General features: G+C 40.5%; 1 protein-coding gene across 2 annotated transcripts in view; it reads left to right on the top strand.

Moving 5' to 3' along the window:
- CHN2 (chimerin 2) overlaps positions 1 to 16,554 on the top strand; it is a 281,452-nt gene that overhangs the window by 147,105 nt on the left and 117,793 nt on the right. For both annotated transcript variants that reach the window (XM_074195566.1, XM_074195567.1), the window contains exons 2-3: positions 3,444 to 3,482; positions 12,478 to 12,533. In XM_074195566.1, the coding sequence (XP_074051667.1) occupies positions 3,444 to 3,482; positions 12,478 to 12,533 (95 nt within the window). The remainder of the gene's footprint in view (positions 1 to 3,443; positions 3,483 to 12,477; positions 12,534 to 16,554) is intronic.

Consider the following 16,554-nt stretch of genomic DNA (forward strand, 5'->3'; position numbering starts at 1 on the left):
ACTCATATTCTTAGAAATCTGACTAATTTTCTGGATATTTGAGAAATGAATTAAATGAGATAAAATGAGGTATATAATTAAGATGGAAAACTACTGAGCTATAAGAAATGACAAGAGCAAGGGTTGTAGGAAAACCTGTGAAGGTTTATATGGATTAATGCAAAATGAAGTGAGCATTATCAGGAGACCATTGCTCCCAGTAACAGACATTATTGTATCATGAACAAGTGTGAGCAAAATAGCAATTTTGAGCTCTGTACTGTTTCAAGACAGTTCCCAAAGGACTTATGGTGAAAATGCTATTTACCTCCAGAGAAATGAGATAAAGTAGTCATTAGAAATTCCCTCTCCCAAGCACCTCAGTTTCCTGTTTTCCTTCTAATCTTGGCTTCATGGTTTACATTCCATGTAATCTTGTTCTTTAAAACCTGGCAATTTTATAGTATTGAAATTCAAACTCCATAGCTGAGGGACAGTATTTAGCTAAAGGAAATACAAAAAAAGTTTATGATCACTGCCTTTGCTATATTTTTTGGTACATTGTTTATTAAAACATTCTCTAATTAGCAAATCAGAATGGATTCAGGATAGGTTACTATTAGTTAAAATTAGAAAGTCATCCCCACTGGGGGATAGGGAAAAGAGCAAGATTTTAGTTCTGGGTATTCCAGGTGAGCACCATATGCTCAAAGACAAGAGATCAAGTCCAGGCAAATAGCTAAGTCAAATAGGACCTAGGAAAGATGATGACAGAGCTCTGGAAGTCAAAAACTTAGCCAAAGTAGAGAGTGTCACATTTTAAGAATGACTTTGACAGACTGAGAGGTCTGGAGAGCATCCAAAGCAGAACAGCTGGGATGCTGAAGCAACTTGAGACCATCCAGATGAGAAGAAGTTGACAGAATGTGGAAGATGTGTGCTGAGGTGGGGGGGGGGGGCAGGGGAGTGCATCTTGTTACTGGAGCATTTGAAAGGCTGTCATGTGAAAGAGGGCTACACTTGTTCTCCCTGGCTCAGAGAGCCCAAGACAGAGCAGTAGGTAGAAAGCGGGGTTGGGGGGGGTATTAGAATTTGACTTAAACTCAGAGGAAAAAACTCCTAATGATGCTGAAATAGAAATGAGATATTTTCTAAGGTAGAGGGTCCCCACCACCACCACCTCCTCCACCAGAAGAATCAACATGAAGCAATTGGAGATCAGAGATTGTTTCCCCATCTGTAAAAATAGGACTAATAGTCATAATGACCTTGAAAGATTGCTGTGAGGATCTGATAAGATAATTTATGTAAAAGTCCTATATCAATGTGAGCAGCCTTGGATCATAGGATCACAGATATAGAGTTGGAAGGGAGTTCAACCTTCTCATTTTAAAGATGAGGAAACTGAGGCCTGGAAGGAAGAAGTGATTTCACCAGGATCATAGAGCTAGTAAGGTCTAAAGTCTGGGATTCAAATCCAAATCTCCTTGAATCTCAGAACTGTGCTCTACCCACGTTTGATCAGGTTTATGTGAACCATAGAAGTCCCTTCCAGTTGCCTTGCTTGTGTGAATTTGAGACACTCAAGAGGAAGAGTTCTTTCTTCACATATGGAAACAAATTCAGAAAAAACTCTGTAATCATCTGAGTTATTCTCAAGTGGTATGACCTGCCAGTCATTCTCAGTATCTGAAGACTTTAGGCAGAAATTGGAAGCCCATTTGTTGGAGGTTCCATGGAGAGATCAAGAATCATCAATTTTGGAGGCAAAGGCCCTAGAGGTCATCTAGTCCAATACCTCACTTTACTGAGGTCTCAAAGGAATGACTTGCCTAAGGTTATACAGTATGAAATAGGTGCAGAGGTCATTCAACCCATCTGACTCTGAGGGTACCTGAAGCCCCATCCAACTCAGAAATTTTTAAGGAGACAACTGAACCCATTGTTGACAATAATGTGCTTTTCTTTTGGTTGCCTTTACCAACCACCATATTTACACATGTACTCACTCACACACAGTTACACACTCCCATGGCTTTCTTAGACTGGTTTGCATCTGTGCATATAAGTCTTCCCATTCTTTTCTCTTTTCCTAATCATCATTCCTTACAACACAGTGATCATTCAATTTCATTCATGTACCAGAGCTTATTTAGCTATCCCCTAATTGAGATTCATATCATTTTTTTTAGGTTTCTTTTTAAATTTTTTTTCGGCAAGGCAATTGGGTTAAGTGGCTTGCCCAAGGCCACACAACTAGGTGATTATTAAGTGTCTGAGGCCAGATGTGAACTCAGGTACTCCTGACTCCAGGGCCGGCGCTCTATCCACTGTGCCACCTGGCCACCTGATTCATATCATGTTTACCAATTTTTTTTGAAGTAGCAGAATGCCCCTCTCTAGTGAGAACTGAATTTGAAATCAGATGAGATGAGTTCACATCCAGGTCCCTAGGACACACAGAACTATAAAGACTTGGAGCCAGAAGGATATTACATCTAGGATGGGAAGAAACTTGATATCTGAGTTATCTGTGTGCATCATCTAATCTCACTCTCTTATTTTAGAAACTGAGGCCCAGAGAGGTTGTGACTTATGCAAAGCCACACAGAAAATAAGTGGCAGAGCTGAGATTTGTATGGAGGTCATTCATCACCAAGATGAATGCTCATTACCAAGGTCCCAATACACTGCCTCCCATGACCTTGGGGAGACTATTCAATCACATTTAGAACTGTCAGTTCAGCTGTCAGCATTTAAATAGTTCCATCTTCTGAACCTGAAGAATTCTCCTCCCCTCCCCACCTCCGGCCTCTATTTGAGGTTGATGAATAGCAATTGAGCCTTTCACACTTGCTTGTAATTCTTCCACTCTGACACTTCTGACTACTGATAGGTTTTCTGGGAAGTCTTGAAATCACCCATTGGACCCAACTCAAGGAGATAATGTAGTCTCAATTGAATTGTCAGTGTCCTGGCTCCGTCAGACCTGATGCTTGGACAGCCCAGGTACTTGGATTGCACAACTTTGAGATTAAATATCACACGCTCCCGTCTTTGTGATTTTAATAAATGGACAAAAGGTCGCCTTTGAAGCCAGATGATGAATTATGTGTTTATTATTCCAAGACAAGTACATGCTGTCGGAAAACCTTCCTGGAGGGCACCGTGAAGTTAATTACTTAAAATATCCTTTTGATTCACTGGGCTTTAGGAAAATGGTTAAGCAATTGATTCTGTCATGTTATCAGGGGGAAAAAATGGTGGTGAGTCCACACGTCTTGAAATTGCCATTCTCTCCTTCTTATCTGAAACCTCACTATAAATGAGTCTGCAGTTCACTTGGGGCAGAAATGCAAATTTTGCTGACAAGTTGTGGTTTCCCTTGAGAAGACAACTTGTTGACAACTTGACTTTCAGCTTTTGGATTGATTTCTTTCTTTTTTTTTCTTTTTAAATTCTAGATGCTGAAGAATACCAGCCTCCGATATGGAAATCATATTGTGAGTACCAGAAATGAAATCCATCTAAAAGAAACTAGTAGTCCATTTCCCTATTCCCTCCTTTAAGTATTCCTCAACACTGACTTTGGTACACTTAGGTAACCCCTAATGGGTGGCACCTCAATTAGGTTCAGCCAAAGATAATAATGGTTGTCCTTCATTTTTGAAGAAGACCACAACATCAGGGAGGTGAGGCCATGACAAGCACATGAACTGGATTTGAATGGGAGGATTGTGCTGGGTCACCAGCCTCACTTTTCCTCCAGAGCCATCTGGGTCCAGTGACCAGATATGAATCAGGATGACTGGAGATGACCCTAGATGTGAGGCAATCAAGATGAAGTGACTTGCCCAAGGTCACACAGCTAATAAGAGTCAAGTGTCTGAGGCTGGATTCGAACTTCATCTTTCCGACTCCACGGCCAGTGCTCTAGCCACTGTGCACCCAACTGCCCTTCTCCGCCAGAGATGGAGAACAATGCAATGAGTTTCCCCTCTGTGGCTGTGGCCCGCCCATGAGCCCACAGCGTTTGGTCAACAAACAACAGGAACTTGAGATTTATATGATAGGTGAATTCTGGCTTCCTGCCCTCTCCACTCTTGACATGTTTGGCTCTGGCTGTCGGCGAGAGTGCAAGTGGTGGTTTTACAAGCTGAAAATTTGTTCACCCAATGGTAGACTGCATGGGTGACCTGTGGGAAGGGGGCTGGATTTGTAGTCAGAGGCTCTGCCTCTTTCCTCCTGTGCACCCTCAAACCCTCCTTCCCTCGTGTTTTCTGGTATAGTGACTATTAGATGAGATCCTTTCAGTTCTCTGGCCAAAGACCAGAGGTCAAGTCCAGTCAAATTAGCTAAGTCAAATAGACCTAGGTCTGAGAAGAAGAACCAGAAGAAGGTTCTGAGGAGGTTCTCATGAGTTACGGCCCACTCCAAATGCCCATCCTTTCCTTCCCTGCCAATTCTACCTCTCTTTCTAAATATAACTATAAAGGTCAATACTTAACACACCCTGAATCTTTCTGATTAGAGGCAGGGGCAGAAAGACACAAATCATGGCCCCCACCCATATCTAGCTTTCAGGGAGGCAGTATAATGGTATCATAGAAAGCTAGGCCTTGAAGATCCCATTAGCAGATCAACAATGCAGTTCTTTCAGATCTGGGAGATCCTGAAATAGTTTTTTCGTTTTTAAATACTTCTGTTCCAATCAACATTTCTGGGGCATGAAAGGGAGCAATTTTTACTCTGTACCTACCTAGATTCAGATTGATAGTTGGTGTGTTTAAAAGTCATCCTTCATTTCTGCTCATCTGTCAGGGCAGGAAAGGGATGAGAATTTGAGGTAAGCCAGAACACTTGAGCATCTCCCCTAAACCTTTCTGGCTTCTTCTCTAAAGCAGTCAGAGAGAGCCTAATGGGTAGGGCTTGCTGTGGCAACAAATGACCTCCCCCTTTCATTTTCTGGTCACAGTTATTTGGTCTGAGGCTGCAGCCATGACCTAGAATAACCCAAGAGGTGGAAGAAGGCAAAGTCAGGGGAGTGTCTTTTACTCTTAAGGGACTTTCTCTCCTTACAATATTTTCCAACAGGACAATGCCAGCAACAATAGCAGCAAGGGCAGGTCAGGGGCAAGGAGGGGTGGGGTGGTGGCACTGGTGGGATTTCTAAAGCCTCCACTTGGTGTAAGGAAAACTCTTAAAAGAAAGGAACCACTGGGATTTCCTCAGCCAGCTTTTTAAGAATCAGAGCATGCAGAACAGAGAGCCTATGACCTCCAAAACTCTCCACTATGAACCATATGAAAATTTAATTGGGAAATATTAAACCCCCCAATATATTGAAACATAGATAATCTTAATTTGTGTTTTTATTTATTTATTTTGAATTTTACAGTTTTCCCCCAATCTTGCTTCCCTCCCCCCACCCCCACAGAAGGCAGTCTGATAGATCGACTTTACATTGTTTCCATGCTATACATTGATCCAAATTGAATGTGTTGAGAGAGAAATCATATCCTTCAGGAGAAAAATAAATATAAGAAATAGCAAAGTTATATAATAAGATAGCTTTTTAAAAAAAATTAAAGGTAATAGTCTTTGGTCTTTGTTTAAACTCTTTCTCTGGATACAGATGGTATTCTCCATCACAGACAGCCCCAAATTGTGCTGATTGTTGCACTGACAGAATGAGCAAGTCCATTAAGGTTGATCATCACCCCCATGTTACTGTTAGGGTATAATTTGAGTTTTTCTAAATCAATAACCTCTATAAATTTGTCTCAACTGAAAAAAGAAAATGTATAGACCAAATGATACCTGGTGCAAGGGCCTATCCCTAAATCCATCAAAAAATAGGGTTAGAATTAGTATATTCGTTTTTGGTCCAATTTACTATTTGATGTGGTCAGGTTGTACTTTGGGTTTGTTTTCCATCTACTTTTAGTTTGTATGAACTGATGGGGTGGTACTCACTGATTACATCAAGCCCACATTAAGCCACATATCAGATAAGTTGAACCATAACATACAGAACCTCTGACCCCATTCAATAGCAACAAACTATCAAATGGTTCAACACAAGAAACCTGTATGATTTTTATAAGTAGAAATGATTCACAATGATGCATATCAGACCCATTAAAGTATTAAATAAATATTGCTTCTTAAAGTAAACCATTCATTTTTTTTTTGTTGTTTTTGTTTTTTGGGTTTTTTTAGGTTTTTGCAAGGCTAATGGGGTTAAGTGGCTTGCCCAAGGCCACACAGCTAGGTCATTATTAACTGTCTGAGACTGGATTTGAACCTAGGTACTCCTGACTCCAAGCCAATGCTTTATCCACTACGCCACCTAGCCACCCCTAAACCATTCATTTTTAAAGTTCATTGAGGTCCCTTGCAAACAGTTGTCTGAAACCAAGAAGTTCAAATAGCACAGCATACAGGATGTTAAAAGAGCAGATTTAGTAGTCAGCCCTGCTTGGATCAAGGTTTTAGGCTAACACAAAGAAAGGCAAATATGTGGCCTCAGCCCTCAAGAAACTCATGCTGATGGGGAGATGACAATTGGATAGATCCATTGCATTCTGAGGATGCTCTCAGTGGGAAGGAGCTAAGGCAGGAAGGGAACAGAACAAGGGGAGTTCACCACTTCAAGATGTATAAGAAGCTGTTGGTGATTGATGTAGACTGGAGCTCAAGAGAAAAGCTTTGTTGTTGTTCTGTTGTGACTCTTTGTGACCCTGTCTGGAGTTTGCTTGGTGGAGATACTGAAATGGTTGTGGTTATTTCCTTTTTAACTCATTTTATAGATAAAGAAGTGAGGATTAAGTGATTTGCCCAAGACCACACAACTGTCTGAGGCTGGATTGGAACTCAAGTCTTTCTGACTCTAGACCTGATGGTCTACCGCAACCCCTAGCTGCCCCAAGAAAGAGGTTGAGATTGAAAATCTGATCTGAATAGGCATTATAATAGAATACAAGAGAGATGAGAAAATCATTTTGTAGGATAGTATGGAGGGGAAGAGAGAAAGGCTATCAGTGAGGAAGACTGTTTGGAGGAAAACTGTTCAAAGAAGTGAGAATCAGACAGGAAGAAACAGAAGAGAGAGGTCAAGTCGAGGACAGAAAACAGGCCAATGGACTCAGTGATGAAATGCTGGTGGGTAACTCTGGAGTCATTTGACTTGAATGATGAAGTCAGAAGCCAGACTACAGGGCATGCATTACATTTCTTCTCATTCTGAAGAACAATGTACCTTTTCAATGGTTATAAAGTTTTATCTTTGCCTTCAAGTCGTAGGTCAGCACTTAATAAATACTTGGTGATTGATTGAAGCTGTATTTGAGGCTAAATCCTTGGTCAGGAATTCAATTATAATTATGATATTGTTCCCAGGGGAAATTTTACAGAGATCCACCTTATGACAGATTTTCATTAAAGCAAAAAAAAAAAAACAAAACCAAAACTTCCTTAGATTCAGAGATATTCAGAGACAGAGAATTGTAGGGAGGGAAGCAACCTTAGAGAATGTTTCAATTCCTTCCCATTTCATGTGTTGAGGGAAATATGGCCCTAGAGAGAGATGATGCCTTTGGCTGACTTCTTTGACTCCTAACCTACTTCTGGAGCAAAGTGGACACTTCCCCCAAGTAAGATTTTTGAGTTAGTTTGAGTTAGTTCCCCAGAAGCTGGTTCCAGATTCCCATAACAGATTCCCGTAACCAGCACTTCTGGAGTCAAGGGCAAGCAGCACAATGGGGGATCTCTGAATCAACTTTTAAAAGCAAAAGGTTGGGGGAAAACTCCAAAGAGAGACCTAAGACACTGAGACACAAGACCCCAGTGACTGAGTGACCCTGACACCTTAAGCCTCTGCTGAAGAGAAATGGAAAAGGTCAGTGCTGGTGGAGAAAGCAATCACCTAACATGTAGACGAAGTTCTGTCTTATAGCTTCCAATTTAAACAAATTATTCATGTAACCCAATGCTAAGTTCACTGGGTTTCTACCTCTGAAAGACTGAAAACTTTGGTCCCCTGAAACAAAGCTCCTGCCTCTCTACCCTGGTCATGATTACAAGAGAATTCTGCTGTGACCTCAGATGATCTTTGAAAATATTCCCTTGAGATACACTTAAGACAACACCCAAACAGTCAGGGAAATCACTTTGAACTTTGCCCCTGTTAAAAAAAATAGCTAAGCAAACTTAAATCTTTCATCCAAGAAGAAAGTTGGCCAGTCCCTGGACCCTGAGGGAGTTGTGGCACCTTCCATCTATAAAGATTGTGACTTTACAATTCCTGAATAGGAAGGTCCAGAAGGAATTTTCCCTCCCCGTCCCATCATGCTATGAATGATGTACATTTGAGATGACTAGGCAGTACAGTGGATTAAGGACTGGATGGGGGAGTCAAAAGCACAAATCCAGTTTCGGATACTTGCTCGCTATTTGATCCTGGGGAAGACCCTTAACCTCTGTCTGCTTCTATTTTTCTCATCTGTAAAATGGGGAAAATAAAAACACGAGCCTCTTCAGGTTACTTCAGGACGCAGTGAGATAATAATTGTAAAACATTTCACAAACTTTAAAGCCCTATGTAAAGATGAGCTATTCATTATTATTTCCATAGGTCAAGTGTCAGTGATACAGCAAAAGCTACAGTCTAGACAAGCTCCAAGGTCCCTAAGGCCTGCCCGTGGCTCCTTCAGGATGCTGTTATTGGCGGGTTGGACAATGTTCATGCCAGGCAGGATTCAACACTGCCAGCTTATCTCCAGAACCCAGCCTGGCTGCTTTTTTGGCACCAAACTTGGGGGAGGGTTACAAGGAGCCCTTCCCCTGTGTGATTTATCTTTTGGCCTCTGGCGTCTAGTCCAAAACTTGATACTTTTACAGAGTGGAAGACAGGGATAAAAAAGCAGGGTGACTTTGCTTTGGTGCTATGGATAATCAATCAATTAATCCACAAAGGGCTGGAGATATGAAGAATGAAGCAACCCCTTGGGAAGAGCTTATTTTCTAAATCAAAGAGACAAATAATTCCCAATGTAAATAGACAAAGTCGAAATTTAAAGTGAAGGGGGTGGCTAGGTGGCACAGTGGATAGGGCACCGGCCCTGGAGTCAGGAGGACCTGAGTTCAAATTCAAACTCAGACACTTAATTACCTAGCTGTGTGGCCTTGGGCAAGTCACTTAACCCCATTGCCTTGCAAAAACCTAAAAACCGAATGAATGAATGAATGAATGAATTTAAAGTGAAGCACTGCAGAATAGTTCAGTCCAAGGTTATTTGGAAGGGAGGCAGCAGCAATTGGATGGAAGGGATCAGGAGAGACCCTGAGGAGAGACTGGAGGCTCAGTAGGTCAAAGAGGTCCCCTTGGATTCTCCTCAAGCAGAGAGCTTCACAAAGCACCTCATGTCTCTTGGTTGGAAAAATTCCCTTGGTTTCTAGCCTGACACTGGGATGGTTGTGCTTCATTGGCGTGATGAGGTTTTTCAGGATCTGGGAAATCTTTCTGCCTTAACCTTCCTTGGTCCTACCCCTGGCAATCCATTTAGCCTCCAGATTGCCTTTTTGGGAGTTACAGTGAGCCAAGCAAAGGCCTCTTGCTTTTGGCCTCACTAATCAATTTAACTCTTCAGCCCAAAGTTCCCCAAACTAAGTGGACAAATTGAATCAAGGTTCTAGAACCATCACTCTGGCTACATCCTCTAGATCTTCAGCTCAGGATGATATCCCAGAAGCCATCATATCCTGCTCTGTCTTTTTAGAGGTGAAGAGGCAAGGCCTAGAGAGATCAAGTGATTTATGGCAGAGTCAGGATTTAAACTATCCAAATCAAGAAAATAGCCAGGTGATGGAGTGGGTCGATCATAGCAGTTGGGGCTAATAAGGCTTGGAGTCAAATCCCACATTCAAGGACTTAACTGGCTGAATCTGGCAAGTCAGAGACTCAGTTTCCTTATCTATAAAATGAGAGAGTTGGTCCAGCTGGACCTTGATGACCCTTTAAGCTCTAGGTCTAGGATGGAAGGATGATGTCATCTGGTCTGGAAATTAGTGTTCTTTCCGCAACGTAATAAACTCTGGCTATTTGCCTTTAATGATGTCAGAGCTAGGCCTTGTCCCACTGTTCATGGGCTGTGGTCATGTCTTGGTAGGAGCAAGAGGGAAGGCTGGGCAGAGACTCTTAATGGAAATTTCTTTTTATCTTTTTTACTCTCTTTTAGGATTAGTAGAGTGAGCAAAGGTATAGCTCTATCCTCTATCATGTCCCCCTCAACCTCATATTTTCTGATAGTGTGGATCCTCAGAGAGCTCTATGCCATATTGGAAAAATGCCACCATCTCTATTTTTGAGGTTCTTCTGGAATTTCCTACCCCAATGGAGGGCATACATCTGACAGTTATACTCCCCCTTTCCCATTCCAATCAAAGATATCCACATCAACATTTCTAGCCAAAGTGTTGGCTAGGAAGTGTTGGAGTTATAAAAAAATGACTCATGTTCACAAAAGATCTGGGGGAGAAGCAATTCAGTTGCCTATTCCCCATTCTACTTATATAAGTCACCATCTCAGCCAATAGTGATTCTACCAGATCCCTTTGCAAAAGGGAGACTCCCAGTACCTGTCTGAGCTGAAGGCAAACATGGGTTCTCCCCATCTTACATGCACTTTCATTTATGGAGTCTACACATCCTTAGGAGTAGGAAAACCAATCCCATATTTTAAAAATATGACATTTCAGAAAATGTCTAAGAGCACAGGATCTTTCACTTCTGTTCTTAAGATTATGTCACCCTTAATTTTGATTCTTAGAGATCATGATGTGGAATAATTCACAGTCACACAGCATCATTGGGGGGTTATTAGGGGAGTCAGGAAACAGGAGATTGCATCTGTCAAAGAGAATACATGTGAGAAAGAGAAATGAGATAGAAAATATCTAATTGGAATAAGAGATTGGCAGGTCATGTGTACTGGGCAAATGAGGAGTAAGAGGAAAAAGCCTACAAATTCTGCAGAGAGACCTAGGAAAAGTTAAAAAAAAAAGCCCTAAGAAAGGTCTCTAATGTGTTGAGATCTTCTTCAGCCAATCAATAAGTAATGACAAGGTACCTACTACAATCCAATATTGCTAGGTATGCCAGACACTGAGTGTTAAAATCTCTGCTGTCATGGGTTCTGTTCTATTGGAACATATAGAAGAGGTCCTGAACAATAGCCCTAGAAGATGAGAAGGCACAAATGGCTTGCAACATCCATTAAAAGGGGCACTCAGAAATACAAGTCCTCAGTTGCCCAGAAATATCAGTCTTTCTCCGAGATGAATAGGGTCTCCTTGAATTGGCAAAGATGGCAAAGAGCTGAAAGTGTAAATACAAATAGCCCATGATTACAACATTTATCCCCTAACCTTCACATCTTCTTCCACATAACAGTCTCAACCCTTCCCATTTTTTAAAACATTTTGTAACTTGGGGCCCTGCTAAAAATCAAACCATTTTCTCGTAGGGTTAAGATTTTTTTGAGGGAGTCAATACAGGTGTACTTTTAGCTTGACATGAATTCAAGCAAAATGAACTTTGCCCTTGTCAAGATGCTGAAAGAAGCCACTCACTCTCCTTTTTTTTAAGAGGATAGAGTCTAAAGGTACCCTCATAGGGCTGTGATTTTGCTGCAAAATCAAGCAGGATTGTGGGACTGCAAGAACCTACTCATTCAGGTTTCAACCACTGAAATAATGGCAAAGGCACATTGACAGTGACAGGCTAAGCTAAATTGGTTTTCAGACTGTGAGTTCTCTGCTCAGCTCTGTCATAATCTAAAGTTTGCCTTGAAAACAGGTAGAAGACAGCTATTATTGAGAGTCTTTGAGATCAAAAAAGAGGCCAAGGAAGAGAAATAGAAAGGGATGGAGGGGGAATGGGAAACTTTGAAATGGGAGAGAAACCATGGTGATAGCATAGAAATGGAAAGATAGCAAAAAAAAGAAGAAAAAGCACAATGTTTTATTCCTTCTCAGGAAGCCTTCTTTTGGACCTTTGTGGATGCCTTTAGAGAATGACACTGCTTTTCATGTCAGTCCTTGTCTGGTCCGTCCAAAGACCTCTGGCGTTTACATTTAAATTCAAGAATCCTGTCATTTGGTCTTACAGTTAGATAATCCCAAGTGATATTTTATCTTTAAAATATTCAGAATATTTTCAATCATAGGTAACCTTCCAAGAACATCATAAAAATGAATAGTGCCAGTAACAATTATTCCAACAAAACCAGCCTCGTGAAAATTTTAAAAAAATCAATTTTACCCATTTCCATATAAATGACCTAACATCTTGATCTAATGATGTACCTGTATCTTTTTCTCTTTTAAAAAAGCAATGCATTCTTAGTTTCTGAAAGCATTTTTGTAGCATCAGAATTAACGTATATGTGTGTGTTACCATTTCCTAATTATCATGGATTGCATTTTTCTCTTTGGCAGTGTATCAGTTACAGCAGGAAGCACCAAGACCCAAGAGGATCATCTGTCCTCGGGAGGTCAGTACGATGACACTTCTATTCCTTGTTAACTGTGATCATTTGCCAGCCTTGTATTGATATTGGTGATCATTCTCTCTGGTTCCCATTAACATTTCATGGCATGTCGAGTCTCATGCAACATCCTAATCATTTGGATTCTTCGGTTGTACTTCAAGTGCTAACAACCTTTGGCTTGGAGATAAGTAATGTCCAACTGCGACAGAGTTCACGGAAGAGCATGTTGCTTTGGTTTGCATTTGCTTTGCAAAATTTAAAAGCAAACTATTCCATTTTCTTCATTGCCACTCTGGGGATCCCATATGTTTTTTGCAAGGCAATGGGGTTAAGTGGCTTGCCCAAGGCCACACAGCTAGGTAATTATTAAGTGTCTGAGGTCGGATTTGAACCCAGGTACTCCTGACTCTGGGGCCAATGCTTTATCCACTTCGCCACCTAGCTGCCCCCAGGATCCCATATTTTAACCTCTTTGTCATTTGCTGATGTAGCTTCAAGTATCAACTAAAGAATTCCATGAATTCAAAAATCTTTAGAAGGCCAGTCTTTTCTTCAGCCCTTCTTGAATTGATGAGGTTCTCATCTGTGGTGTGGCTGGTGTTTGTAATTTCCAACAAATGAAAGACACAATAGAGCCAAGTCTATTACTTTCATTTATATTTTGAATAGTTTTGAAAATGCTTAAAATAAATGTTTTGTTGATACTCTTTTAAAAACATCATTGTCACTTCCTAAAGAATTCCTTCTCTCTCACCTTACCTCCCATCCAATAGGACTTCCCCTTCCAGTAATTAATGCAAACCAAAACAACCACTGACTCATCTGATAATGCAGGTTTTATATTGCAATAGTGGTCCACCACCTGTCTTCCCAGAGGAGAGAGGCATGCTCACTACCAGTCCTCTGAAGTCAATACTCTGGCAAACTTTATTTATGCCAAAATTACTCTCAGAAATAGATCTCAGAGGCCTGGGCTAATTTGTTTTGTGTGATGACTTAAGTACATTGTATTTTTTAACAGTGGTATCCATCATTCAATCAATCATCAAGGATCCACCAAGTAACTTCGATGCTCTGGTCACTTCTGGGTTCTAAAGATACAAAGAGAAAAGAAATCATTTCCTGATTCCAAATGGTTTATTGTCTATTGAGATTAAATGACATATATATATATATGCATATATAACATAAATATGGGATTGGCAGAGAGGTGGGATTAAACTGGAGATATCATAAAGGATCTTATTTTCTTGATCAAAAATAAAAAGTCGCTTTTCCTCAAATCCTGAGGATCTCCAAGAGTTGCCCTCTCCTCCTCTATTCATTAGCCAAGATTTTTGTTTAGGACCAATTCTGAAGATGACTTATATACATAGCTCATTGGGATTAAGTGGTTTGTAGGGATTTTTCTTAATCCATTAAAAGAACTTTGGGTAACATTCATTAAAATTAATCTTCTGGTCTGCTTCGGTTTCTGAGAAGGCATTTCTATTCACTAGTTCTCAGAAAAAGACCTAATGTCAAGACCTGATATAAGAAATCTGAAGTCTCTTCCCTTATTGATGATCAGGTTGATTAGAATATTTTTTCCTGACTCATAACTAAAATGTTTTGGTTAAAAAAAGGTAGGGGGGGGGGGAGAGTGAGAATCTAGAGCTATGATTTTGTTGGTATGGAAAGAACCCAGGGGAAAGAAATTGCCATTACTTTCTTAATACAAGACAATCTATAAAACAATAAATTAATATTAATCTAAATATATAAATTTAAATAAATATAAATCTATAAATCTAACCTTGACTTTTGATGTTTGCCCATTTTCCAAGTGTTAATGCTCTCCTCGAATATTTAACAACTGACTCTTTCTAGGGACTAGAAGCAGAGTCCAGCATACTACTGCAGGCACACAGTAGAAGCTTTTTAAATTGAATTAATACTACCACTGGGCAGCTATAACATAAAAAGATGCAGAGTTGCTACCCATTTGAGACTTTTAAATATTTTCTACTGTAACACTGTCAATCCCGTTTCATTCTTCCTTCTCAGAAAGCACCCGTTAAGTGACTTGTCCCGTGTTCATTGGAATATTCTCACATATCTTTTTAGTTGAGAGAAATGTGCAGAGATTACAATATCCCTCTTGGGTTTACTGCAGTTGACTCTTCAGAGCATTTGGTTGACAGAATAGGCAGCTTCCAAGGATCAGTTTTCTTCAATGTCCCCCAATGCATGTGTTGAGATCATATGAAATTTCTGAATAAACACAGTAGCCAAGACAATCTGGAACTATTCTTCCCTACCATGATACCAAAGGAGACAGCTTGAAGGAAAAGATGGGTGCCGAAATTAATTACCAAGATTTGTGGCACCCACTTATAGTCATTGGTTCTGGGGAGACAGAGGCTGATGGACCTCTTGAATTTGGGAGTTCTGAACTGAAAAGAGCTAGGACAATTCCATGTTCTCATTAAATCTGGAATCAATATGGCAAGCTGCTGGGAGCAGGGCGTGAGGAAGTCACCAGGTTGTCTAAGGAAGGGTGAATTGACTCAGATTGGAAACATGGCACGTCAAAGATCTCATGCCAGTGGGTAGTGGGGTAGGGCTGGGAGTGGGGGTTGCTTTCCCATCTAAGACAAAAGTCTAGAATATGCTTCTGTTTCCCTTCTTTGTGTCTGATTCCCAAAACTGGCATCAGATCTCCCTTCACATAAAATACTTGATTTTAGGAGGGCCTATTTAGCCCTTTTGCTTTCATCTTTTAGACTTTCATCTAAGTAGATCTTCTTCAGAGCTTTGTTTATTCTTCATTTAGAAAAAAAAATTGACTGGTTTATGTGGCAGTTCACTGACTGCTGGTTTGTTAACCTTGGGTACAGTAGAAATAGTATTGTATCCAGAGTCAGAGCCCTGCATTCAAATTGCAGCTCTGTTCTTCCCTGTGTGACCTTATCATTTCTCTGGATCTCAGTTCCTCAACCATAAAATGGTGGGGGGGATGGGAGTGGAAGGGGGTTTGCTCCGCATGGTCTCTGAGGTTACTTCTAATTCTAGATCTTGGGTCTGAGATTCTCTGACTCAGGTGATTTCAAAGGTCCCTTCCATCTTCAACCCCATAATGTGAAGAAAGATTGTGTTAGTCATGAATGTGAAGAAGAAAAGAAACTAAGGAAAAGAAACTCATATTTATATAGTATTTTACATATGTGATCTCATTTGAGCTTCACTACAGCCCTGGGAGGTAGGTGCTATTATTATCTCTATAGTGTAGATTTAGGATATTGAGGCAGAGATATTAAGTGACCTGCTCAAGGTCTCCTAGCTAGTAAATATTTCAGGCAGCATTGGAATTCAGGTCTTCTTGTCTGCCATTCTCTCCCATTACTCACCCTCCCCCTTCCCCAGATGCTTTCAAATCAACACATATAATTCAGAGCTAAAAAGTGATGAGAGATATGGATTACTTGAGTTATAACATAGTTTCACAATGTCTAAGAAGAAATGCGATACCCTTGTTATGGCTGAGCAAAAAAAATAACACCTCCCCTGTCAGAGCCCAGGGTCCCAGGGGTAAACTCTTAAGTTCCAAAAGGGAGGAAATGAGGAGGGAGCCCAGTCTGCTTTCTGAAAGTTTAACAGCCAGCCTGGAGATTGGACTCCTCCTCGCTAAAGAGTTTTAAACAAGTGTTGGACATCTGATGATAGGTATAATGAAAGGTTTCTAATTCAGGCCTTTAAAGTTCTTTCTATCTCTGAGATTCTGGGAAGATCACGACACCAAAGACTAATGGTGGCATAGGGTAAGGCCCAATTCAACAGGGCTGTGATTTTGGTCATTGTTCCAATATTGCTTTCACCATGTATAATGTTCTGTTAGTCCTACTTATTTCACATTGTATCAATTCATATAAGACTTTTCTAGGTTTTTCTGAAGCCATCACTCTCATCATTTCTTATAGCACAGTAATATTCCATCACAGTCATGCACTACAACTTAACCAGCCATTTCACAATTGATAGACAT

Source organism: Macrotis lagotis, chromosome 7, assembly GCF_037893015.1.
Source record: "Macrotis lagotis isolate mMagLag1 chromosome 7, bilby.v1.9.chrom.fasta, whole genome shotgun sequence".
Lineage (NCBI taxonomy): Eukaryota > Metazoa > Chordata > Mammalia > Peramelemorphia > Peramelidae > Macrotis > Macrotis lagotis.